We start from the raw sequence: 24,815 nt of genomic DNA, 5'->3' as shown, positions 1-24,815 counted from the left end.
GCGCTCAGTGAATCTGCACTCCACTACTCCGCCTAGGCTGCACTGTCGAGCGCAGATCCACTGAGCGCTCAACACAGACAGCATCGTCAGAAGGAAAGTTGATAAAATAAATTACAAATTTTGTATTGTTCGATACATATTCGTACCAAACCGAAAGCACTGTATCGAACGGTTCAATATTGATACAAGTATTGTTGCACCCCTAATATATACAGTGGGGCAAAAAAGTATTTAGTCAGCCACCGATTGTGCAAGTTCCCCCACCTAAAATGATGACAGAGGTCAGTAATTTGCACCAGAGGTACACTTCAACTGTGAGAGACAGAATGTGAAAAAAAAATCCATGAATCCACATGGTAGGATTTGTAAAGAATTTATCCGTGAATCAGGGTGGAAAATAAGTATTTGGTCAATAACAAAAATACAACTCAATACTTTGTAACATAACCTTTGTTGGCAATAACAGAGGTCAAACATTTACTATAGGTCTTTACCAGGTTTGCACACACAGTAGCTGGTATTTTGGCCCATTCCTCCATGCAGATCTTCTCGAGAGCAGTGATGTTTTGGGGCTGTCGCCGAGCAACACGGACTTTCAACTCCCGCCACAGATTTTCTATGGGGTTGAGGTCTGGAGACTGGCTAGGCCACTCCAGGACTTTCAAATGCTTCTTACGGAGCCACTCCTTTGTTGCCCGGGCGGTGTGTTTTGGATCATTGTCATGTTGGAAGACCCAGCCTCGTTTCATCTTCAAAGTTCTCACTGATGGAAGGAGGTTTTGGCTCAAAATCTCACGATACATGGCCCCATTCATTCTGTCCTTAACACGGATCGGTCGTCCTGTCCCCTTGGCAGAAAAACAGCCCCATAGCATGATGTTTCCACCCCCATGCTTCACAGTAGGTATGGTGTTCTTGGGATGCAACTCAGTATTCTTCGTCCTCCAAACACGACGAGTTGAGTTTATACCAAAATGTTCTACTTTGGTTTCATCTGACCACATGACATTATATATATATATATATAAACTGTTGCCTCAAGCTGCTTCCAATTGTAAGGTAAAGACCCTACAATATCAGAAAGAAAATCCCAATCATTAGATGATCCCCTGTGAGCAAGCACTTGGTGAGAGAAGGAAGAGAAGAAATCTCCCTTTTGACTGGAAGAAAGCTCAGGGAGAGGCAATTTTTTATATAGCACTTTTCACAGGATAAAAACCACAAAGTGCTTCACGGTAATATAAAACAGAAATACGGTACATAAAATACATTAACAATCAAACATACAGCACAAATCTAATTAAAAGCCAATCTAAATAAATGAGTCTTAAGCTGCTTTTTAAAAGAATAAATACAATCAAGGCAACATAATGATGGAGGGAGAGCATTCCACAACCTGGGGGCCACCGCTCTAAAAGATCTATCACCTCTAGTCTTAAAACGAGTTTGTGGGACTACCAACAGCCTTTGGTTAGATGATCTCAGGCTGCGATAGGGAGCGTGGGGTTCTAAAAGATCGGAAATGTAGGCAGGGGCATCACAATTCAAAGCTTTAAAAGTCAGTACCAAGATTTTAAAATGAATTCTAAAATGTACTAGAAGCCAGTGTAATGAACGTAACACTGGTGTAATGTGCTCTCTTTTTTGTGTCTTAGTTAAAAGCCTTGCAGCAGCATTCTGGACTAACTGGAGACGGTCATGATTCCTTTTGCTCAAACAAAAGAAAAAGACTGTTACAATAATCTAAGCGAGAAGAAATAAAAGCATGAATAACCATTTCTAACTCAGGTTTAGACAGCAAAGTTCACAGTTTGGAGATGTTTCTTAGCTGAAAAAGGCAGTCCCTAATCAACTGGTGAGAGTGTTGTTCTAGGGACATGGCAGAATCAAAGATCACACCAAGGTACCTGAGGCTCAGGTGAACAGATGCTGTTTGATTAGAGATATCTGGTTGTCGGGGGCAATAATTAATGTTTCTGACTTCTCAGAGTTCAACTGTAAGTAGTTGTCACCAAGCCACTGTTCAATGGAAGCTAAACATTTAATTCAAGAGGACAGTTTATGGACTTCCATTGACTTAAAAGAGCAATAGAGCTGAATATCATCAGCATAGAAGTGATAAGACACCTCAGGGAACTGCCTAATTATAAGTCCTAGAGGTAACATGTACAAAAGAAAAAGAATAGGACCCAGAACTGAACCCTGCGGTACCCCACATGTCAGATCGTTAGAATGTGACATAAACCAATTCGCAAAAACACTAAAAGATCTGTTGGAGAGGTATGACCGAAACCACTCCAGTCATTTGCACAAGTGGTAATTTTCATTTTATCCAGCAGGAGTGAAAGGTCATGTATGTTCATTGGGTTAAACACTGACAGTAAATGAGGGGGTGGTGGCCCAGAGACACAAACAGATGGTATTGAAGAACCAATGCTCATACGGACATGATCAACTTTATCCACAAAGAAATTCAGAAAGTCGTCACTCTCAGATATAGAGGTCATGGGTACTGGGTGGACCACGGGGGAAACAATAGAGTTTATGGAGTCAAACAGTACCTTGGAATTTCTCTTGCTTGATGAGATTAACTGAGAAAAATATCCTGATCTGGCTGTTTTTATGGTTTCATGTAAGGAAACCCAAAGTTCCCTAAGGTGGAGCCTGTGAACTTCGAGTTTAGTTGATTTCCAAAGGCGTTCTACTTTTCTACAGATTCTTTTGACCTTCCTAACGTCACCATTTATCCATGGATCAGCTCTTTTTGAGACAGCAATGACAGATTTCATAGGTGTCACTGAATTTAAAATCTCCAAGCAGTGATTGTTAAAACACTGTGTAGCAACATCAGCATCAGTGCAGCCACTGATCACATGAGGGTCCAACATATTAGAAAACTTCAAAGCAACATCCTGATTTATGAACCGCTTATGGAACATGAGATTAGAAGGTGGTGTGTACAGAGGGAAGCTAAGACTAAGAGTAACACAGGAATGGTCACTCACTTGTACGTCTTCAACACAGACATTAGTTATGTCTAAGCCAAGAGAAAACACAAGGTCCAAGGTGTGGCCTTTAACATGGGTGGGTCCAGAGACATGCTGAATAAAATGAAAAGAGTCTGTAATGGATAGAAAGTCAGAGGCCATGCTACAGCTAAGATCATCCACGCGGAGGTTGAAATCCACAATCATTAAGACTTTCTCCAGTTTAATACTGGAAGATAAAAAGTCCGTAAAATCTCGAATAAAAACACCAGCGGGGCCGGGAGGGCGGTAAATTAAAACACAATAAAATATATCTGAAGAACCAACCTTAAGAAGTTGTGACTCAAAGGAAGGGAAAAACTCAGAGTCCATAGTCCTGCAAGCGAAATTGTCTCGGTGAACAGTGACCAGACCACCACCACGACGGTCCAAGCGCGGAGTCCCGATGAAGCGACAGCCGACCGGGCAGAGCTCATTAAGGTGGATTAATTCATTCTCCCGCTGCCAAGATTCTGTGACAAACATGAAGTCCAGACTATTACTGCTAAAAAAGTCATTCAGTATAAATGATTTGTTGGCTATGGAGCGAGCGTTTAGGAGAGCGATCTGAAGCGGAGGAGCCAAGCCGAACTCAGGCGCCATGTTGTCTCGTGTGCACCAATCAGATCACTTCAAAGTGATCGCTGCTCAAAAATCCCAGATGTAGCAAAAGTGATACGATTTTAAATTTTTTATATGTTTTTTAAATTTGTCAGAAGGTTCAATCAACACTTTTTCAACACAGTTTTGTTTTGTTTTTTTAAAGTTAATTTTCTGGCAATTATTTCATGCATCAGTCTTTCTGGGGTTAATTTATAACAATGCAGTTCCGCAGCATTTGCACCTACACAGCACAAATGCAGCTACATCAAGCTTATTCTTTTTGGACCTTGTGTCCCTTTCCGACTTTTCTTCTGCCACTAAGGTAATGAGAATTATTTCTCTAAACATTTGAGTCTCTATTACACCAGACAGATAGGTCTCTGGCCAAAGAACAGTGACAAAGGTAAACTGTATTGTATTAAGTTGTCATATCCAAGTTCTAGTGCAGCATATTAATAAGATGGTTTAATTTAAGTTTGGACAGTTTTCAAATTGCCTGTAAATTACCGTTAGCAACGCTTTCCTGGTACCAATCATTCCAGTAGGTCAACTGTAAAATCTCAGTCACAGAAAGGGTGAATTACACTAATACTTAATTTAATTACTTACTCAGGTATATGGATCCCTTAAACATTCATTCTACCTTCATATTACACCTAAGAAAATATTTATGATGTACCTGCTGATGACTTTAAAATAATTGAAAAATGATGTGTTAACAGGAGAATTTATCATAACTGGCACCAGTCACTTTGACATTGAGAGATGACTTACATGCTGCTGCATAATGATGTTATGCATGTATACTGATTGTTACCCAATCTTACGTATGTGTGTATGCATACCTGCCAGCCAGCTTCTTTATCTCTCTAGTGAAGCATGAGTGTGAGAAAATAGATGACATCTGAGCTTTTAGTCAGCTAATGATATCCTGAGCCACTGGCATTTGGCCCATACTCCTAATTACTATAGCCATTAGTGACCAGTTAAATCACAGAGCTACAGAGACTTTAACCTTAAAATCAAATGTCTTCATAATTCCTCTAAACAGCACTTATGTTAATGGCATTGTCTGGATTTCATATTCTTGTTAAAACATCCAGTTTAACAACATAATTGCATTCTCACTCTGCGATAGGATTTGTGACTGAATTAAGTAATTACAGGACAAAACCCTTGTTTGTGTTGCAGCATCTTGGGGATGCACATATTTGGCTGTAAGTTTAGCTTGAAGACAGAAGCAGGGGACACCGTGCCTGACAGGAAGAACTTTGACTCCTTGCTTTGGGCTATCGTCACCGTTTTTCAGGTAAGAATAGTTCAGACACACATGCGCTTATGACTGCACATACACTTTTTTTGTGTAGGTGAGTGTCTGTGCCTGTTTTTGTGTGTCCCCTGTTTCACTCTGTGCATATGTTTGCTGCAGATTCTCACCCAGGAGGACTGGAACATGGTGCTGTACAATGGCATGGCGTCCACTTCTCCCTGCGCCGCTCTCTACTTTGTAGCTCTTATGACGTTCGGAAACTACGTGCTCTTCAATTTGCTCGTGGCCATCTTGGTTGAGGGTTTTCAAGCAGAGGTAAGACACCTGGATTTAGGGGAATAGGCAGCATGGAGATGAGAGAAAATGACCAAGCATACTAGCCAAATCAATAGAAAATAACTGCCTTTTTGCTTTTTGGGATTTATCATGTGTTTTTAGGCTGTCTTTTAGTTTTTTTGGGACTTTTGCAGCCTTCACAGTGGCTTAAACCAGCGGCCCCCAACCTTTTTTGTGCCACGGACCGGTTTACGCCCGACAATATTTTCACAGACCGGCCTTTAAGGTGTCGCGGAAAAATACAACAAAATAAAACTAGTACCGCTACTGAAAAATAGAAGAGTTATTCATAACACACGTGAAAAGACCCAGGAAAACCGAGTTAACGATAAAAACGATAACAAAATAACACTGAAAACCGATAAAAACCCTGAAAACCACACATTTCACACCTGAGCCTCAATTTTCGCGGCCCGGTACCAAACGACTCACAGACCGGTACCGGTCCGAGGCCTGGGGACCGCTGGCTTGAACAAATAATAAGCAGCTACCTTGATTAAACAGCCAGCTATTTTTTTCATTATTATTATTCATTCTTGCTGAAGCTACTTCTTCTGTTTGACCTCCAACCAAAGCATAGTAAATCTTCTGTTGTTGGCTGCACAAGTGAGCACAAGAGTGTGTATGCACTTCCTGTGTCTGAGGAAATAAGGACCCAGTGGATTACTTTAATAGCAATGTCCACACAACAGTAGGAAATACATTATTAATTTGCTGCATAATGAATGTAATGTAACCGCTTTCTTTATCTCTAATTGTCTGTGCTCATGCGTATTTTAATTGAGCCAAATTCCAAATAAAATAGTCCTGACTGAAAGGTTTGAGACAACCGGACGAATATGAAATAATTAGACAAGCATTGGCCTTTAAGAATAACAGAAACAAGCTGTCACTTTAAGCCAGGGGTGTCAAACATAAGGCCTGGGGGCCAGAGTTGGCCCATCTGGACCACTAGACGGCTTTAGAAAATGTGAAGGAGGGCACACACTTGGAACTTTTAACTGTATTTTTGCAGGTTTTACAGTTTTTCCTGCTTATAAAGACCTCCCCCATGGCTATTCATACTCCCCAAAAATAGTTAAGTTATGGAGTTCTGTATTTTGCACATTTACTTTTAAGGCCAAAGAGTCATGCTGACAGATCTCTTTCAATTACTTTTGTTATCATGAAGAAAAAGTCCTCTGCACCCCTAAAAATGCAGATTTTATAACAGTGAGGTCATCTAACACAATCCACATCCACATAAGTTCATGTGAACTGCTGGGTTTTCACCCACGTAGGAATACTGAACGTCCACAAACTGCAGTCACTGACTCGTGTCACAGTTACAGCGGAGAAGTAAACATCAGTGTTTCAGAGCTAGATCTGACAAGTGAGTGCTAACAAACAGCCCTGGGAGGAAATGTGTCTTAGATAATTAGGTAATAAAGAAAGAACTGAAAATTAGGAATGTGTAAGCTTGTAATTGTTAGCTTGTAATTGCTCATTATTTCTTTTCTTTCTTTCTTTTTTACACGCTCTTTGCTTTGTTGTTTGTTTCTTCTGTCTCTCTGATTCGCCCATTTATTTTCTCTCACTGTCCCCAAAAACAGGGTGATGCAAATCGCTCCTACTCAGACGATGACAGGTCTTCCTGCAATTTCGATGACAGTGACAAACAGAAAGACTCCCTGCACCTATCAGGTGAATGCTACCTCCCACAGCTTCACTGCATATTTTTCTTTACAGACAATTTTTTTCTCAACTGTAGAATTTTATTGCCATTTCTCCCCAAAACTTACAGATTTGCAAATATAACAGTTTTTGAAAAATTCTTGTTATTATTCAGCATCAACTTTGCAACACTTAAATCTGTTTGCTCGAGGGGCACCATCATATTCAAGCTCTGTGGCGTCAGGTGATTTGTTGTGCCTCGGGCATCAAAAACTTGGTATGAGTTCCACAACAAACATACCTAAGCACCTTTTTCTTTTTCCTTGTCCCGGTCTGGAATGTAAGCAGAGCAAACTTTAAATAATGCATGACTGATGCCATTCCTCCATCCACTTCTCTCCTCACATATCCCCCGGCGTAACAAAAACGAACTCACCAAGAACCACTATCCTGCAGCAGCGAGCAGCAGCGAGCAGCATTTAGCAGCGCATTAGCGAGTCCTCTGATGGCATCTGATCACAAATCTTGCCCATAAATGTCAGGGTACATGGAAGGGAAACACATTTGGAATGACAATGTTTACTGAGACCTATTCCATCAAAAGACACGTTTGAGAATGGACAAGCACTCTGAGATATCCTCTGTTTCGCTATTACAAGTTCCTCCCTGGTCCTGTAAGGCAATTTAGTGTAAATGAAATCTTCCTCTTCCTCCTGGAGCTGACTGTAACATTGTTTTAAGACATTAATTGCATACAGTGATGGAGAGTGTAGAGTTTTCTGCTTTCATGGCATCAACAAAGACAAGGCAAACAAAAGGAGGGAAGGCTTTATTTAGTCTTATAGTTTTCCTTCTCACTCATCTGTCTTATTTTTCTTCTTCCCACCATTTAGCACTGTTTATTTTCTTTTCCCCTGTCCTCCTCCTCCTTCTTCTTTCCTGCAGACCCAAAGATATGTACCTTGACTCCCAACGGGCACCTGGACATGTCCCCATTGCCTGCCGGTTTGTTTCCAGGAGAGAGGTTGACCTTTGCTCTCAGCTCCAGGAAGAATAGTGTCATTTCTCTTGGCAGAGCCAACCTGGAGCAGAGGGCTGTGGTAAGTTGATGGGACTGTGCATAAAGTAGCAGAAAAATGAACGCAAGCAAAGAGCATATCTGCTACATCGTTAGCTCTTATGACATAAAATTTAATTGGTCGATATAATTTAACAGCAGTATTTATAGAGTCGCAAACATAGATTTTCATCACATTTCAAGGTTTTACGCTTGCTTATAAATCTGAAAATGTGTGTGCTGGTTCTTATTTAGCGTTTATGTACTCTGCCTGAGCACTCAAAGCACTTGCCTCATTTGCCCATTCATACATTTTCTATCTAAGCACGTTTCTATCTAACATTCACACACATTCATACTTAGATGAATGCATCTAAGAGCAACTTGGAGTCAGTATTTTGTCCAAGTATATTTGGGATATTTGGTCCACTGATTGAACCGCCAGCTGTGCTATTAGCAGATGACCTGTTCTACCTCCTGAGCTACAGCTAGCCTAATTAAACGGAACTGTAATGAATAGCAAATGATTAAAATAATTAGTAATAAGAGTTGCACTGATGTTATATTACTTCCAGATATCATATCAGTCTTTCTCTCTCAGTATCCAGGTCGAGGTTACCACAACTGGGGCCGTCCTCTGGCTCCCCAGCACCATGCCTTGTTGACCCGCCGCTCTAGCTGGAACAGCCTAGGAGGCCGGCCGTGCTCCTCCTCATCCCCCTCTGCTAGTCCTGGCTTCACCCCGACTTCCTCAAGGCCCTTCTATGGCTACGGCTTGGGAGGTCTAGGAGGGGTGGTCGGAGGAAGCCTGCGAATCCGAGGTCCCCGTGCCTCCTCATCCCCACACCACCACCTACATCGTATCCAGCCGGACGAGGAGGAGTCTCTTCTCTCCCCACCTGTTGTCGCTCCCCACTCCCTCCACCTTCCCCATCCCATGCTCCCAGGTTCTTTTGGACCCAGGAGAGACCGAAGAGCTCTATCACTAGAGCTGCCACACCTGCTCCAGGTGCCTGGACAAACTCACCCTCTGCAGCACCCCCTTCCCTCCATGACTCTTAATGCCAACCACAGAAAGAAGAGCCTCTCTGGAGGGATGATAATCAGCAGCGGTGGCAACTTCGGAGGGCTTCACCAAGACTGTAACGGGAAGACTCCACTGTCACAGCTCCTCCAGCCCCCGCCTAGACATCCAACCGAGCAGGCCGGAGGGTCCAATCCCCAGAGCCACCTGATGGCCGAGGTCTTCCCCCAGGTCAACGCACGGAGCAAGGACCGAGAGGACCTGGATGATGACATCGACTATGTAGGCTACTATTGTGTGCATGTGCGGTTAAGGAAATTAGACACAGATGCATGAGGAAATATTCCTCAGAAGCAGCTCTAAGACGCACTATGTAAGAGCATTTAGAGAGAACAAAGAAACACAATCTAGGTTTGTAATACACAACAACCAAACCATTAGCTTTTATGTTCAAGTATAAGGCTTTACATGTGCAATAATCTCCCGCTCTCTTGTGTAGGATTGCCAACTACTTTGTGCAAAGCCCGCACTCCCTATCACCTGGGCCTCATGGGAGCCTCATTGTTTTCATTATAAACAAGTCTGTGTATGAGGGAAACAAGGTTAATTAGAAAGGACTATTTAGACAGCGGGGGAAAGAGCTATACAGATGGTAATGTTGGAAGATGCTCCGAGCTGTTGCCATAGAAGTGTTTCACTTTGGTAAATAATTTAATTATGGAATCCAAACAGACGGTTTCGCTCTGTGTGTGTGTGTGTGCATGTGTGTGTGTGCCATGATCTGCACTGATATGTGTGTTTGTTGCAGAGCTTGTGCTTCCGCATCCAGAAGATGTTAGAAGCATACAGACCAGACTGGTGTGAGACCAGAGAAGACTGGTCCGTCTTCCTTTTCTCCCCGCAGAACAAGTAAGCCTCGCCTTTATCCGAAGCCTTTACCGATGCTGTGCTCAAGTCTTCCAAACGTACGAACGGATTGCCCAGTTCTGTTTCACAGCTCATCAATGTGAAGGACAGTTTCAAGTTCCTGCGAAAGCACCTCTGCATTAGGACATTGATCGCCACCTTACAAATAGCAAAGCGATCTCCTCCTTTAGTCGGAGAGCAAGAGGGGAGGCATAAATTTAATACTGTAGGCAGTTCATTAAATTATGCATTAATTTGTAGTGATGCCATCTTACAATCTGAGAGGAAGGGTTTGACTAGGCACAGTTGAGTATTTCAATAAAAGCCATTTAAACGTGTCCATGTGTGTCCCCGAACAGTTTGGAATAAAGTCGATCTCGCTCGCTCTCGTAGTCAATTCATTTTCATATTCATTCTGTTTCTTTTCATCCATCCCTTATAAACACTGCAGCGGAGACATTTAATTGCTTTTTGGCAGTGCACAGCCTCACATGCTAAGTTTTGAAATGCATATTCAGTATTTATACGTCCCATCTCTTTCTGCCCCCCCCCCCCCCCCCCCCCCCACCTCACACACACACTTGTCTCTCTTACTCCGTTTGTTTCTCTCTTATCTCTCTATTCTGTTCCCCCTGCAGAGGACTGTACTCAGGAGTCTGGTGCTTCTGAGAGTGTTGTTAATGTAATTTGTTTTGAATTAGGAGAGATGTAAACAGGGGCTGAATGAAGCTATTTACTCACCAAGATGTTAGGGAGCTCCCATGCACATTCAGGGAACTTGGCTCTCATTCCGATTGGGTGGAAGGGGTTTTAAAAGTGCGTCTGGGCAGACTGAGGCCTTTCATTGTTCCCTTCAGTTTAACTTTTTTTTCTCTTCTTCCCTGCTATCTTCTTCCAGGTTCAGACAGATGTGCCAATCTATCATTGCCCATAAGCTGTTCGACTACGTAGTACTGGCCTTTATCTTCTCCAACTGCATCACAGTGGCTCTGGAAAGGCCCAAGATACTACAGGGCAGCTTGGTAATTCTAAAATGTTTGTTTGCACGCGTGTGTTTGAAACTCCAGCTCCTTTCTGCAGTTTCTGTGCAGTAGCTGTTTGTATTCTCCGAGGATGAATTCACTTTTATGATCTATAAGGTGCAGTAAGTGCTGTTTTTACTACTCCTAATTGGCCCATCTTCACTTTCTGACTGTCAACCCTCTCTCCCGCTCTCTCCCCCCGCTCCTATTTCTGTCCAGGAAAGAGTGTTTCTTACTATCTCCAACTACATCTTTACTGCCATCTTTGTGGGCGAGATGACACTCAAGGTAACGTTTTACAACCTGTCTCTCTATTACTGCCAATGCAGGCGGCGCAGAGGCGTCGTTTCTCTGTGTTTCCTCCCATGTGTTCAGGGTTGTCTCTCGCTCTGAATTGCCTTTGCCTTAGTGACCCACGGCCCATCCTCTTCTCCTCCCTCCTTTCTCAGTAATTCCCCCGTTCCTATGGAGAATAGAGCAATTAAGCAATGTCATTAATTAGGGACTAGTCTACTCCTATGGAAGCAGTCCATCTTCAGCACCCCCCCACACTCTGTCCCTCCTCCAGTCCACTTCTATATTAAGTGGTCCTCTTTTTTTAAGTCTGTTTGTTTTTTCCACTTCCTGAGACTCCTTCTGTTCTCACCTATTTTTTTTTTCCCTGACTCTCAAATATTTTTGTCTCCTCATTCTTTCCCTCTTTAATTTTCTCTTCCTCCCTCCACCACAGAGTCTGTATTCTCTGAGAAAGACTCTGGCACAAGTGGGCCATCAATTATGCACTCCCACAATCAATTATTAACCAACCACCGCACGTCGAGGAGCTACAGCCTTGTCAGCCCCCTGGCTGAGCCGTACATGTCTCCCTTCATGTCTCTGTCTGTCTGGACTTTTGTGTGGCTTACACATTGTGTGCCGGTGGTGTTTGTTTGTGTAACTTTAATGTCCCTATAGGACTCCGCCATGTAGTTTAACGATGTATGCAAAATGCAGCTACATAAATGAACAACACTGCAGGGTTGGTCAGCATGTCTGAGGTTTCTTCAGATGCATTATTACATAATATATTCATTAATTTTGAAAGATTTCAAAGATATAATTTCACACAGAAACTGTTCATAGAGTAAATACCAGTCCTATTGCATAATTAGAATAGCAAACTCTATAGCACACTCGTTATAAATTAATTGACACTTTTATTATCGAAGGCTGTTAACATTTTGGCATTCAGAGCTAAGATGTGTGCCAGGCACTGATCTTTCAGCCATCTTGATGTTTGCACAATAACCCCCACGGTCCCTCTGAAGCTTTAGCAAACACTCAGCAAACAGCTTCAAATATCAGTTGCAGATTTTTTGACGAAGCAGACATAATGCTCCCACTGCTGCTTACCAAAACAGCATCCATCTGTGATTATGTGCCTGTACAATAACCACTCGTAACATTTAAACTCACAGACATGTTAAATCCCATCATATGCTAATATGATATACGCTAATATTTATTCACGAGTCAGTAAGAAGGGAACTGGTCTTTTGGGTGTTATGCACTAGACCGGTGGATATTACCAGTTTGTAATGTGGCGCTTCATGTCTGCTTTCTCATCTCCAGGTGGTTTCCATGGGTCTGTATGTGGGAGAACAGGCTTATCTGCGGAGCAGCTGGAACATTCTGGATGGTTTCCTGGTTTTTGTGTCATTGATTGACATTGTCGTGTCCATGGCGGGAGGGGCCAAGATCCTGGGTGTGCTCAGAGTTCTCCGGCTGCTCAGGACACTGCGTCCTCTCAGGTTGGCAGCAAGCCATGCATTTTTCTTTCTTTTTATTATCATTGTGTTTTTATTGTATCTTTTTTCCTGATCTCCTGAAAGTCAGGCATGATCATCATCATGTTTCCTGTCAATCTTTGCTGTCCATACAGTTTTTACAAACCTGTGAAAATGTTGTTCTTTAAGGTTTTAACTGAAAATGGCTAATTAGTAATCAACAATCTAAAAATCCAGTGTAGAGATTATTTTGTCCCACAGATATGTTTCCTGCAGTGTTTTGAACTTCTGTCACTTGTAGAGGACATCGGGTCTTGTTTGATCACACAAAGCTGTGATGTAACGATATTGTTTCCATGTTTGCGTGGATTTGAGGTAAAGATGAAGGAAACATGTCCAAACACTAAAACATACCCTAAACAAATAGTTTCTGAAAATCAAGCTTTTAAAAAAAATCTGATTTCAGTTCCCGTCATTTTGAAAAGAAAGTTCATGTAGGCGTAAAGGTCTTGATGCACAGGACAAAAATGAATTGCAAGAACGGTTCAGTCTTTGTATCTGACAGTATTGTGGTTTAAAAAAAGACCTCACACTGGACTTCATTGATGTATGTTTTTTTTCATCCATTTACCCCTCTCCTTTCTTCAGAGTGATTAGCAGAGCCCCAGGCCTGAAGCTGGTGGTGGAAACTCTCATCACCTCCCTCAAACCCATTGGCAACATTGTCCTCATCTGCTGCGCATTCTTCATCATCTTTGGTATCCTCGGGGTCCAGGTAGGAACAGCTGTCTTCAACTACTACTTCTTCCCTCACTGCACAACATTTCGAGCTGGTGTGAGGTTTTATCAGTTTATTATTTTACGCTTTAAGCTCCTTAAAGAGGTCCAGTCTCTCTAAGGAGTATTTCTCTGTTTTATATATAAGTACAGAGCTCCAAATCTTGGTTTCTTTGTCCTTGAACTGACAGCTCTTTAAAGGCAAGTTCTTCTACTGCTTGGGTCCTGATGTCAAAAACATCACCAACAAGTCTGATTGTGTGCAAGCCAACTATAAATGGGTCCACCATAAGTACAACTTTGACAACCTGGGACAGGTGAGTACCACGTGCGGTTCCTGCACTTACATGTTTTACAGTACACAATAGAAAAGTGTGTAGTTGTCGGGGTGAGGTAAGGATAACAGTGTTTTTTGTTCACATCCCTGTATTGTCTAGGCTCTGATGTCTCTGTTTGTACTCGCCTCCAAAGACGGCTGGGTCAATATCATGTACCACGGTTTGGACGCCGTGGGTGTGGACCAGCAGGTACCTGAATATAAGCTTTTATGATTTTTTGAGGAAACAACCTTTTATTTTTTTTAATCTCAGTAACTCTCTTTTTGTCTCCTTTCCCATCACAACATAATACTTCCACATCTCCAACCCCAGCCGATAACCAACAACAACCCGTGGATGTTGCTGTATTTCATCTCCTTCCTTCTCATCGTTAGCTTTTTTGTCCTCAACATGTTTGTTGGCGTGGTGGTGGAGAACTTCCACAAGTGCCGTCAACACCAGGAGGTGGAGGAAGCCAAGAGGCGTGAGGAGAAACGTCAGCGGCGCATGGAGAAGAAGAGGAGGAGTAAGATGGAAGTTAGACAGGAAATGGAGATCGAGAATAAAAAGGCTAAAAGCTAGAAGAGGATTTTAAAAAAAGGCAGAACGCAAAAGTGGTTGAAGGGGGAAAGAGCAGGGATTGAAAGGGAAGTCAGAAGCAGACAGACATTTAGAAAGCAAAAATGGGTAAAATCAAATGGAAAACTATGACAATTACCAGAAAATAACAAGACAGAGTAATATAATGCACAAAGGGCTTGAAAAGAAGAACTTTATTATCTCATTTTAGCTCTATTGTCATTATGACACATTGCGAGACCCATTTTCCTAAGCTGAGATCATCACTGATGAAAATTTGTGCTATAAAAACAGAGAGATGGAAATTGAGGCAGATTGATAATAAAAACATAAACGGCAAGTATTATGTTTTCTAACATTGCTCCAGTTCCTCTTTTTTCTGATTTTACAGCGATCAAGCCACTGAAATTATGCTTTTTAAGGAACGTCTGATTAAACAACCAGTTCTGTAACTTAAATCAAAGAGAGCTTAAAGTGAGGGTGACCTGAAAAGGAGCGTCGCTAAATCACTTTGTTTCAGACGCTGGATGACGTGAGAGCCTGCACCAAGGCTGGACAGATGTAAACTGCAGAACAATAGATTATATTAGAAATTACACACCTGATTCCACTAACAGTTGAGGAGCTGTGTAAGATATAAATAAAAACAGAGTGATTTGCAAATCTTATGAATCCATATTTTATTTAAAATAAAACACAGAAAACACCTGTTTAAACTCAGACGTTTTACTAATTCATGAAAAACATTAGTTCATTATGAATTAATGGTAGCAACATGTTGGGACAACCAGTGACTTGAAAAGTAAGTTGTGCTCAAAAGAAACTGTTAGAATGATTGTGTTAAAAGTTGTCACTGTTGTGCTTAAAATTTGTAAACCTTGCCTTTAACTGCAGGCACATTCTATGCAATATTCTGGGTTCCTTATTTAGTAAGGAATGTTTATCTGGGATCAGGTGAGGAGCTCGTAGCTCAAAGATCCTGATCCGACCGGCTTCCCTTGCAAGTTGAATGGACTGAGCTCTGATCGTCTTGCTTCGTTCATGGGGATAAGTCTCTGAACTAGCGGGGCCTGCGAGTGCAGACCTTACAGCTAAACAGGTTAACTGACAGCAGGACTGGACTGGATATAAAAGAGCACATTAGAGAGGAAGAGTTATTGAGTATTCAATCTACAAAAAAACTGTATCTGCAATTTGTGGAATGGTTTCGGAATAATTCTTCTCAATGTAAAATTATGGAATATATCAATGTATACAGTACAGTTCATAATATCATCAAAAATCTGGAGAAATCTCTGTGTGCAAGGGATGAGGCCGAAACTCAATAGTGGATATCTGCAATCCTCAGGCAGCACTGCATTAAAAACAGGCATTATTTTGTCATGAAAATCACTGGATAGGTTCAGGAACTCTTATATAAATCCCAGTCTGTGAACATAGTTGCTCTGTGCCATCCACAAATGCAGGTTAAAAAGCTCATTGTGTAAAGAGAAAGCCATATGTGAACATGATCCAGAAGTGTCGTCGTCTCCTTTGGGCCAAAGCTCATTTAAAATGGCCTGAGGTAAAGTGGAAAATTGTTCTTTGGTGAGATGAACTGAAAGTTTAAAATCTTTTTGGATAACATGGATGCCACATCCGCTGGACTAAAGAGGAAAGGGAGCTGGCTCAGGTCAGAAGCCTCTGATGGTATGGGGGTTCATTAGTGCCTATGGAACTGGCAGCTTGTGCATCTGGAAATTTGTTGTATTATGAAACAAAAATATAGAATAGAATAATAGCCAGATAGTAGCCAGCTTTTAAACATTGTTAAACACAGGGTGGATGCTACAGAGTGGTAAACGTGGCCCTATTACAACTTTTTGCAGATGTGTCACTGCCATCAAATTTAAAATGGCCTTTTTAGTTCTGTTAAAAATAAAATGAGGCTTTATTAATCATTTAATTCAGATTTTATTTATGTTTTTCACAGCCTCCCAACTCCTTTGGATCTAGGGTTGTACTTTGAAACTTCATTCCTACAAATCTACTCTAATAATGTCCAAGAAACAAAGAAAAGCTTGACTGGACTTTTTCATAGTGGGGTCACATGATTTGGGGGGGTTTCTATGTTATCTCTCTATTATTGTAGCGTCTTCACCCCCGTTTTTTTTTTTTTAACAGAGGCACAGAAGCTGCCCTACTATGCCAGCTATGGCAACATGCGACTGATGATCCACACACTGTGCACAAATCACTACCTGGACCTCATCATCACCTTCATCATCTGCATCAACGTCATCACCATGTCCTTAGAGCACTACAATCAACCTCATGTAAGCAGAAGTTCACTTGTGTGTGGAAAAGTGCACGCTGGTTGTGCATATAGCTAATTTAATTGAATAGCTATGTATGTCATGCAAGTCAGGTGTTTTCAGCTTACGTGTGCTTTTCATATAAGCAGAAATACAGAAATTGCTGCAAGCTGCATCTTACTAGAAAGAACGTATGCAGGCTTTTTATGCTGAGTATTAATGCCTGTCATATCTTCCTAATTTCTTTTCTGCATCACGCCACAGCTTTCAGCCTCACGCTCTTCTTCCCTTCTCCAAACAGCAGCATCTTAAATTCCACAGACTAGTCAAAGCATCAGAAAACTGTATTCCAGGCTCCATAGCATGTATTGTGAGTATATGGAGTCCGTACAAAGGAGCTGTGATTGCACTGCTGATTTGACAAGGGGCTGCTGTCAGAGTGCTGTTACCGGTACAGTATCTGTGTGGCACATGGAGGTTTAAAAGCCTGTCAGCGCTTTTGTAAGGGAGAGAAAAGTGATTATCCTTGAGATAAGATGCCCATTTGACCTTTAAAATGGAGTGAGCTTTCTCAAACTGACCGAGCATCAGATAAATATCACAGGTCTCGGCTGTGTTTGTCAGCTGTTGGTCCTGACATTTGGGAGCCTCCCACTTGTTAGAAAACACAGCTCTATTTATAAAGGGAGAAAATAGCCTCTTCAGTGACTGGAAGCTGGATTGGATGTAAAAAAATAAATAAAGCATGTTTGCATTTGGAATATTTAAATACTATTTTATATCTTTAGAGGACATAATGCGTGGTGTGTTTCTAGTGCCATGAATGGAGCATGCTCTCCTTTGGCCTCTGGCTTGCTTGATTTTACGATACACACAGTTGGACAAATTCCAATTTGCTGATGCAACTGTTAACTCACTCTACCCCATTATTTATACACACACACACACACACATGCCCCTTTTTTACTCTCTCTTTGCAGTCTTTGGATCTTGCCCTGAAATACTGCAACTACTTCTTCACCTCCATGTTTGTGCTGGAAGCAGTGCTCAAACTCATTGCCTTCGGCGTCCGTCGCTTCTTCAAAGACAGGTACAGTGCCTGTTTCTACTTTTTGTGATCAAGACGTGATACTGCTTGAAACCATCTTCCTGTCTAAGTGTAATAGTGCTTATTTGTAGCAGCGTGTTTGAATAGCAAAAAGCTTGGCAGCACAGCAGATCTCATGCTTCCACTGTGGATTTGTTAAATCTGCTGTCCAGAGATGGATTAATCTGTTTCTGAATGACAGACAGCTTTTCTTATGGCCCCACAGTGTCTAACCTTAAGCAGCCTTTGGATTAGATGTGGACATTTATATCAGTCAAAAATTACAATGTCATCCTGTGTCACTGTCTGTTCAGCTAAACCACTTATCACATATATGATGATAAAAAGAAAAAAAAGCAACAGAAAAAAACCCCACTAAGTCGACTATTAGGGCTTTTGGCACATGCTATAATCTCTCAAGTTAACATATAATATAAATAGTGCTACAATAAACAGTTATTTGGTTCAAAGTGTAATGGCTAAATAAATCTGCCGTTTGCTTTGATCATTATAAGTGGAATAGCAGCTTTGACGGCATCTAGGATTATGAATGTGCTGAAATATTTGTGCTGGCGTTAAACGTTCTGTTGTCAAGTCTACTAAATAATAAGCACTACAAATATGACACTTAGCACACATTGTGGGTTCTGTCTATAATGTCTTAAGTAGTATAAAGAGCATAGTACCTCAGTCTGCTTAGCTGGAAGTTAAGAAAGCTTTAAATAATAAAGAGGTTTGTTTTTCCTACTTTGTTTCTTTTAAGCCCTCTGTCATGCCCTTATTCCATCAAGCTATACTGTGCAAATATAAACCTTAAATTGCTTACAGTTAAAAGGCTTATTTTAAGGTGCATAATAATATAATAATTACAGTACTATGCAAATGTCTTGAGCCAGCCCTCACATATAGCAAAGAACTGATTTTAGATTGTGTCTTTAGTGGACTTGATAGGCTATAGAAGCCTATCATATAAGCATGTAATCTGCTCCCATTTCTTTAGTTGAATTTACAAAAATTAAAAAAGACAACACAATTTGACTGGAATGAACTTGTAGTTTTGCACCGCAAAGAGCTATTAACTGAAAAAGGACGTATTTTGTGGGATATATTGGCGTAGTGTGCAGTGTGTCCTTAAAAACACTATCAGCAGCAGAACAGTGTCTGAAAGTCGTGAAATTCAAGTCAAAGAAATAGGGAAAAAGACCACCAAAGACCTGACACAGGACACAAGAGATGCATCTAGCCCTTTAGCCGATCCATCTACTGTTCACTGAAGCTTCATCAGAAATGCTCTCAGTGGAAGCCTGGCAGTCAAGAAGCCTTCTTTGGGAAGGGAAACGGGGAGAAAAGGCTGAGGTATGGCAGATTGCACAAGATTTGGACTGGAATTCAGTTGTAACAGGTCTGATGGAGTGATGAATCCAAATGTGACACTTTTGGTTTGGTTTTTGGAGGTCAGGACAGGAGAGGTACAACAGTGAGAGCCTAAAGCCATCCCTTAAACACGGTAGGGGCTCTGTCAGGGATTGGAGCTGCATTTGAACGAGTAGTACTGAAGAATCTCATAAAAATTAATGAAATTATGAACACAAAAAGTAGTGTGTGATTTTAAACCACCATGCAATACCATCTAGAAAGCATCTGACTGGCATCAGCTTCATTTTTCAGCATGACATGGTTTCAAACACACTGCAACACACTGGGACACTACCAGTACTGCAGGTAAAATACTGGAGATCAATTTTAAGTACAGTTGCTCACAAATGCTCATATTTAATATGATCTTCTGTTGACAAATGGCAGCCAATCAGTTAAGTGGTCCTTAAAGAAGCTAAAATAACAAGGAAAGAATGAACCGAGGGCAGGAGAAAGACTAAATGTAAGATAAAAAGGGATCATTTTAAACTATGAACCAAGTAAAGCTAATGTGGTATAATCCATAAAAATATGAAGCTGTAAAAGAACAATCTCACCACCAAATGAAATGTGCCTGTCAATTGTGTGGATGTGAAATGAATACACTGAAAATCTCTCCATCTTACTGTACTCACCTTTGTTTGACTTTTATAGGAAAATCAGCTCAGCGCTTCTCTATTTACAGCCTCATCTGTTACTGCACAATGATGACACTCATGTCTTTTGAGAGCTATGCAGTGACTAATTTAGGCAGAACCAGATTTGGGAGCTCATATTATACTGATGGTAGTTTAATGTCATTGACCTATTTCAGTTACCGAAGAGAGACCAGACAGCGGGAAAAGAATAGCAAAAAAAATGGTTTGTAAAAGAGATAAGGTGGAAGACGGAGAGAGAGAGATGCAGAAAAAAGACAGATAATATATAGAAGATGGAAGCTGCAGTGATCAAAGACAAAAAAATGGAGGGGACAAATGAATGATGAAATGAGAAAGAGATGGGCGGATATAGAGAGAATTTATCACGCAATGATCAGCTGGCAATTTGTCTCTTTTTATGTAGTGTCAGCAACAGCCGCGAGCACTCATTGTGCATAGTGTGATTTACGGTATACGCTGGGGTGACTCTCGGGCCAGCTTTAGAATTGGGTCAGTGGAGTAGCAGGTAAAACGCACGGCACATGACAAGGTCTTACAGTTGAAGACACGGGTAGTTAAGTGGAGCGTGCTTCATTAGAGAAATCTGAGCTTAACAGTGTCAATAACAGAAAAGCAAAGCGCAACTTTAATTAAACCTTTTCACAAGTTGTTGCCGTCTTGTTTTCCAGATTTCCAATCTAAATGTTTCACCGCGCTGGGTGCCTCGCTGTGATCTTACATTGTATTTACCGTCTCTCATAAACACTCACACAGTCCTGAACCTAAACAAATTCAATCAGTTGTTGCCCACATTTGGTTGGACAGTCTGTTGGAAGCGCGGGGGCTGTTTTTGGACTTGAAAAGTTGGAAGCCTTGCAAATGTGGTGCAGTTTCATCAGAATAAATAAAATGCCTTTAAATTTAAGGGAGACATTCTAAAAAACAATCTCCTCCCAAATGTCTACTCACTAAATTCATAGATTTGTTGTTTTGCTGTGTGGTTTGATCCGTGGGATTTACTTTTTTCCCAATTTGCAGAACCAGGACTGTGTGCAAACACTTTTTTAGTGCACACACACACACCACCAACAACAACGAGCAGACCCAGAGGAAATATTAGCTGAATTTGACAAAAAGTGTATTGGATTAGAACGACGTACCGCACCTTTAAGTCAGATGTTGCGCTGGCAATGGTTTTCTTCAAATTGTTGGCACCATCTGTTTCCCATCTGTCCTCAAGCCTTAAAATTAAATTGTCTGACAAGATGATGTCTTTAAGGACTCTTGGGTCTGAGGAACTGTAGCATCAATGTCAGCAATGTGTAAATCTCAAAGGAGATTAATGTGTAGATGCCTCCTTAAAGAATAAAGCTCAGAACTTGGTGAACAGCCTATTTGAGTCTGCAGCAGTTTTAACAAGTGTGACTTATTTACTCCCCCAGTGAACCAGAGCGTCTGTGTTTTGTAGTCACTCTCTATATTTCGAGTTTAGTGCAATGCTTTTTTTTTTTACTCCACCACATGAGAGTGAACGTGTGAACTTGTACTAGGTGGAACCAGTTGGATCTGGCCATAGTGCTCCTGTCACTGATGGGCATCACGCTGGAAGAAATTGAGATCAGTGCTGCTCTGCCTATCAACCCCACCATCATCAGGATCATGAGAGTACTGAGGATAGCAAGAGGTAAATATGCTGTGAATAATCACATACATGTCTTTTTGTTTTTGGTTTTTTTTTTTTTTGGGGGGGGGGTTACAGTTATATTTTGATATAACCATTTCAGCTCACATACTGGTTCAAAATGTTACGATTAAACTCTAAATTTTAAGGAAAAAAAGTCAAAATGTGGAGATTAAAGTTGTTGTTTCAAGGCGAACAAGTGACCCAGCTGTTCTACCCTCTACAAAATTGTCTAGATGAGTTAGTGAAATTGTACTTCAGAAATGATTTCCCTTTTAGCACATGAACACAGTTTGGTGATAATTGTTAAGCATTAGGACAGAGGACGAGATGGTGGAGAAAGCTATAACTGGTCAGAAGAAAAACCCACACAAAGGAAAAAACTGGCAGTGGACCGATGCAAGGACATCGATGGTTACACCCTCGTGCAGTACAGAGGGAACGTGTTGTATTACAAGAAAGCTGATCAAAGTGTTTCACTGACTCACCCTGGATTTAATCTTGAAATTTTCGCTTTATTCTCAAAATGAACAATATTAATGAAAAAATTGATATAAATCTTCTATTTTTTCTTAATGTGGCCCTAATATTCTGTCGTATTAAAAGGATTTCTTACTTAAGTTAACAGAAGTTTATGGATTTTTGGACATTTGATAAACAAAAATGAATTTAAGCTTGGTTAAATTAAACCCAACTTTAAAGGAAATACAAGTAGAAATGTTGTTACCACACTCCCAGAGATTTTCCTTTGTTAATATGCAGGAAAAGGCTTGACGTGAATGCTTTCGTTTTACAAGGCAAAATCATGAACTGATGTTTCCACAGATCACTGTTTCCCATTCTATGTACATGTAGCATGTAATTGAACCTGAGGGACTTCCTTCTAAATTCCCACCTCTCTCTGTCTCTCTCAGTGCTGAAGCTGCTGAAAATGGCAACAGGAATGAGAGCCCTGTTGGATACAGTAGTCCAAGCCCTGCCTCAGGTAAAAAACACTTAGTCTTTCTCTTCCTCTGCTCAGACACACACATGCACGCACACACACTCACTCCACAGTCCCCCAAGAGAAAGTTGGCCAGTCTCAGTCAATAGCCAAGGGGGGTACTAGCCCCTCTTCCCTTTCTTTGTTGGCCTGTAGGCAACTCTAATGGATGACTCATTTACCACACACACTGGGAGCCTGGAACACACATATGCATCTGCGTACATATACACACAGGCAGGTTTTTGCTTGTTTTCACTTTCAGCACCACGGAGAGTTCCCAGATTCCCACTGAGACCGCAGTGTGTTAGAAACAGCTTGTAAACTAGTCTTTAGTTCATTTAGTGGCGAATTGTCCACAGAGTCAAACAGTGCCCAGGCCGTCTCTCACTGTTCCAGGGCACCTAATATTCAGCTGCCTGTCTATTTCTGTTTGTTTTTTCTAGAATAACTGTACTCATTAGAACATGAAGTGTGAAACGGCACATCAAACATGTTGTAGAAAGTATGTATGATGTTTCTGTTTGCATGCCATCTCCCCCAGTGTCTCAACACTTATTGGTTAATGTTCTTGGTGTATGCTGGTGTCATTTTTTGGAGCATTACTTTTTAACTCCATCAAAACTGTCAGAATTTTTCCAGCAAAAAGTGAAACAATAATTTCAGAATTCTGGAAAATTAAATGAGAAGATAGAGGCCACTCTCACATTTCAGTAACTTTATAATATGGTCCACAGTAAGGGCATAATTCCCCTCAAATTAAATGGAATTTTAATATATTTTATTTGAAATTCTAATGTAATTATATTTAACTACAAGTACTTAAAGGTAGGGACACTAGAATAACAAGCACAAAAAGTCAGGTTTTTACAGGACACTAGGAAATAATATTTCTCGTCTAACGTCGTAAATATGCTGTGCTTTTCACGGTACAGGTCGTATTTTGTAGTGGGTAAATTTTGCCTTTTTACATCTTTTTTTTACTTCTTTATTTAATATTCAACAGATGGATGTTCTATTATTCAACTATACCTTTTTTTATCGTATTATAAATTTGGTAACGATTATCTTTTCTTTGTACCTTACAGGAAAGAAAATAAATACCCACAAAATTTGCAGGCCTTTGTCTCCTTTTAGTCATTGTGTTTTAAATAGTGGTTCTCAAACTGTGGGGCAGGCACCACTGGAGGGGCGTGGAGCTACTGCAGGTGTTTTGGGGAGCACCAGGGGAAATGTACGGAGTGAAGCTAAGTTAAATTAACATAATTTACGGATAGGAGGGAAAATAAACCGTTAGTGTGCAGATGCTATTGTTCTAACCTTGAGTCTCTTCAAATTCAACATGAATCCTTTTAATTGTTAATGATAAAATAATGGGGTGTGGGCTATGGATCGTTTTTCAGCTTTGAAAAGTGGGGCATGACAGAAAAAGTTTTCAGAACAAATGGTCCAGACCAACAGGTTTTCCAAAAATAAATGAATGAAATAAAGACGTGTAGTGCCTTATGTAGGATACACACACAAACACACACACATACAGACAGTTTGATCCATTGACCATCAAAACTAAGATGAAGCAAGCACAGAGAAACAGGTGGCGTGTTGAAAGGAGGGCAGGCAGAGGTGAGGGAGAACAGATTCCTTGTCTTTCTTTTCTATTGATCCCGCTCTCATTAACACTGAGCCCTTCACTCTATCCCAAGGGCAACAAGGGAGGTAATTAAAACTAGGGCTAATTAAACAGTTCCAGGAGGTCTGTGTATGTGTGTGTGTGTGTGTGTGTGTGTGTGTGTGTGTGTGTGTGTGTGTGTGTGTGTGTGTGTGTGTGTGTGTGTGTGCGTGTGTGTGAGGTATTGAAACAGTCAGAGTGACTGCATTATACCTGGTGAGAGATTTAACCTCAGGTGATACTACGCTATATTTCACAGTGAAAATGAAATGGCTAGCTGCCAGCTTTTCATCACGTAGGACATTGAAGAGATTATTGACATTTCAACAAAGGCTTAAGAATTCAGCTGAAGAGTCAAACGCTTGATAATGCCATGGGAGGCCACAGAATATGAATTACGCTACCGTGGCACATGGCGACAGATGGCTGCTACAATAACAATTTATGAGATAAAACATCATTTCAGCACTCCACAAGTTACACAGTCGGTTTCTGCCGTTAATAGATCATGACAAGACATGGAGATGTAATGAGGGATCTATAAACTGAAAGGGTGTGTAAGCTTAATAGCTCAGTGACATGTTAAGAAATGTATTTTCATGGCTTGTCTTTACAAATAGGCAGTGAGACAAAGTCATTTACCCTGAAGCGTTCTCTGTTAAGCTTTCCTCCTTAACTGATGCAAAACGGCTGCAACCTGTCACTAACAGTT

At 41.0% G+C, this 24,815-nt stretch overlaps 1 protein-coding gene across 4 annotated transcripts in view; it reads left to right on the top strand.

The window, feature by feature from the left end:
* cacna1ia (calcium voltage-gated channel subunit alpha1 Ia) overlaps positions 1 to 24,815 on the top strand; it is a 203,092-nt gene that overhangs the window by 152,069 nt on the left and 26,208 nt on the right. For all 4 annotated transcript variants that reach the window (XM_026165258.1, XM_026165257.1, XM_026165256.1 and 1 more), the window contains exons 13-29: positions 4,821 to 4,938; positions 5,059 to 5,214; positions 6,828 to 6,918; positions 7,834 to 7,988; positions 8,547 to 9,251; positions 9,778 to 9,878; positions 10,774 to 10,897; positions 11,117 to 11,185; positions 12,509 to 12,687; positions 13,312 to 13,438; positions 13,632 to 13,757; positions 13,878 to 13,967; positions 14,091 to 14,283; positions 16,500 to 16,651; positions 17,611 to 17,720; positions 21,322 to 21,455; positions 22,367 to 22,437. In XM_026165258.1, the coding sequence (XP_026021043.1) occupies positions 4,821 to 4,938; positions 5,059 to 5,214; positions 6,828 to 6,918; positions 7,834 to 7,988; positions 8,547 to 9,251; positions 9,778 to 9,878; positions 10,774 to 10,897; positions 11,117 to 11,185; positions 12,509 to 12,687; positions 13,312 to 13,438; positions 13,632 to 13,757; positions 13,878 to 13,967; positions 14,091 to 14,283; positions 16,500 to 16,651; positions 17,611 to 17,720; positions 21,322 to 21,455; positions 22,367 to 22,437 (2,701 nt within the window). The remainder of the gene's footprint in view (positions 1 to 4,820; positions 4,939 to 5,058; positions 5,215 to 6,827; positions 6,919 to 7,833; positions 7,989 to 8,546; positions 9,252 to 9,777; positions 9,879 to 10,773; positions 10,898 to 11,116; positions 11,186 to 12,508; positions 12,688 to 13,311; positions 13,439 to 13,631; positions 13,758 to 13,877; positions 13,968 to 14,090; positions 14,284 to 16,499; positions 16,652 to 17,610; positions 17,721 to 21,321; positions 21,456 to 22,366; positions 22,438 to 24,815) is intronic.

Source organism: Astatotilapia calliptera, chromosome 4 (genome assembly GCF_900246225.1).
Source record: "Astatotilapia calliptera chromosome 4, fAstCal1.2, whole genome shotgun sequence".
In the NCBI taxonomy this organism is placed as follows: Eukaryota; Metazoa; Chordata; class Actinopteri; order Cichliformes; family Cichlidae; genus Astatotilapia; species Astatotilapia calliptera.
The sequence above is the reverse complement of the archived record's forward strand: the minus strand, read 5'-3'. Positions and strand labels throughout refer to the sequence as shown.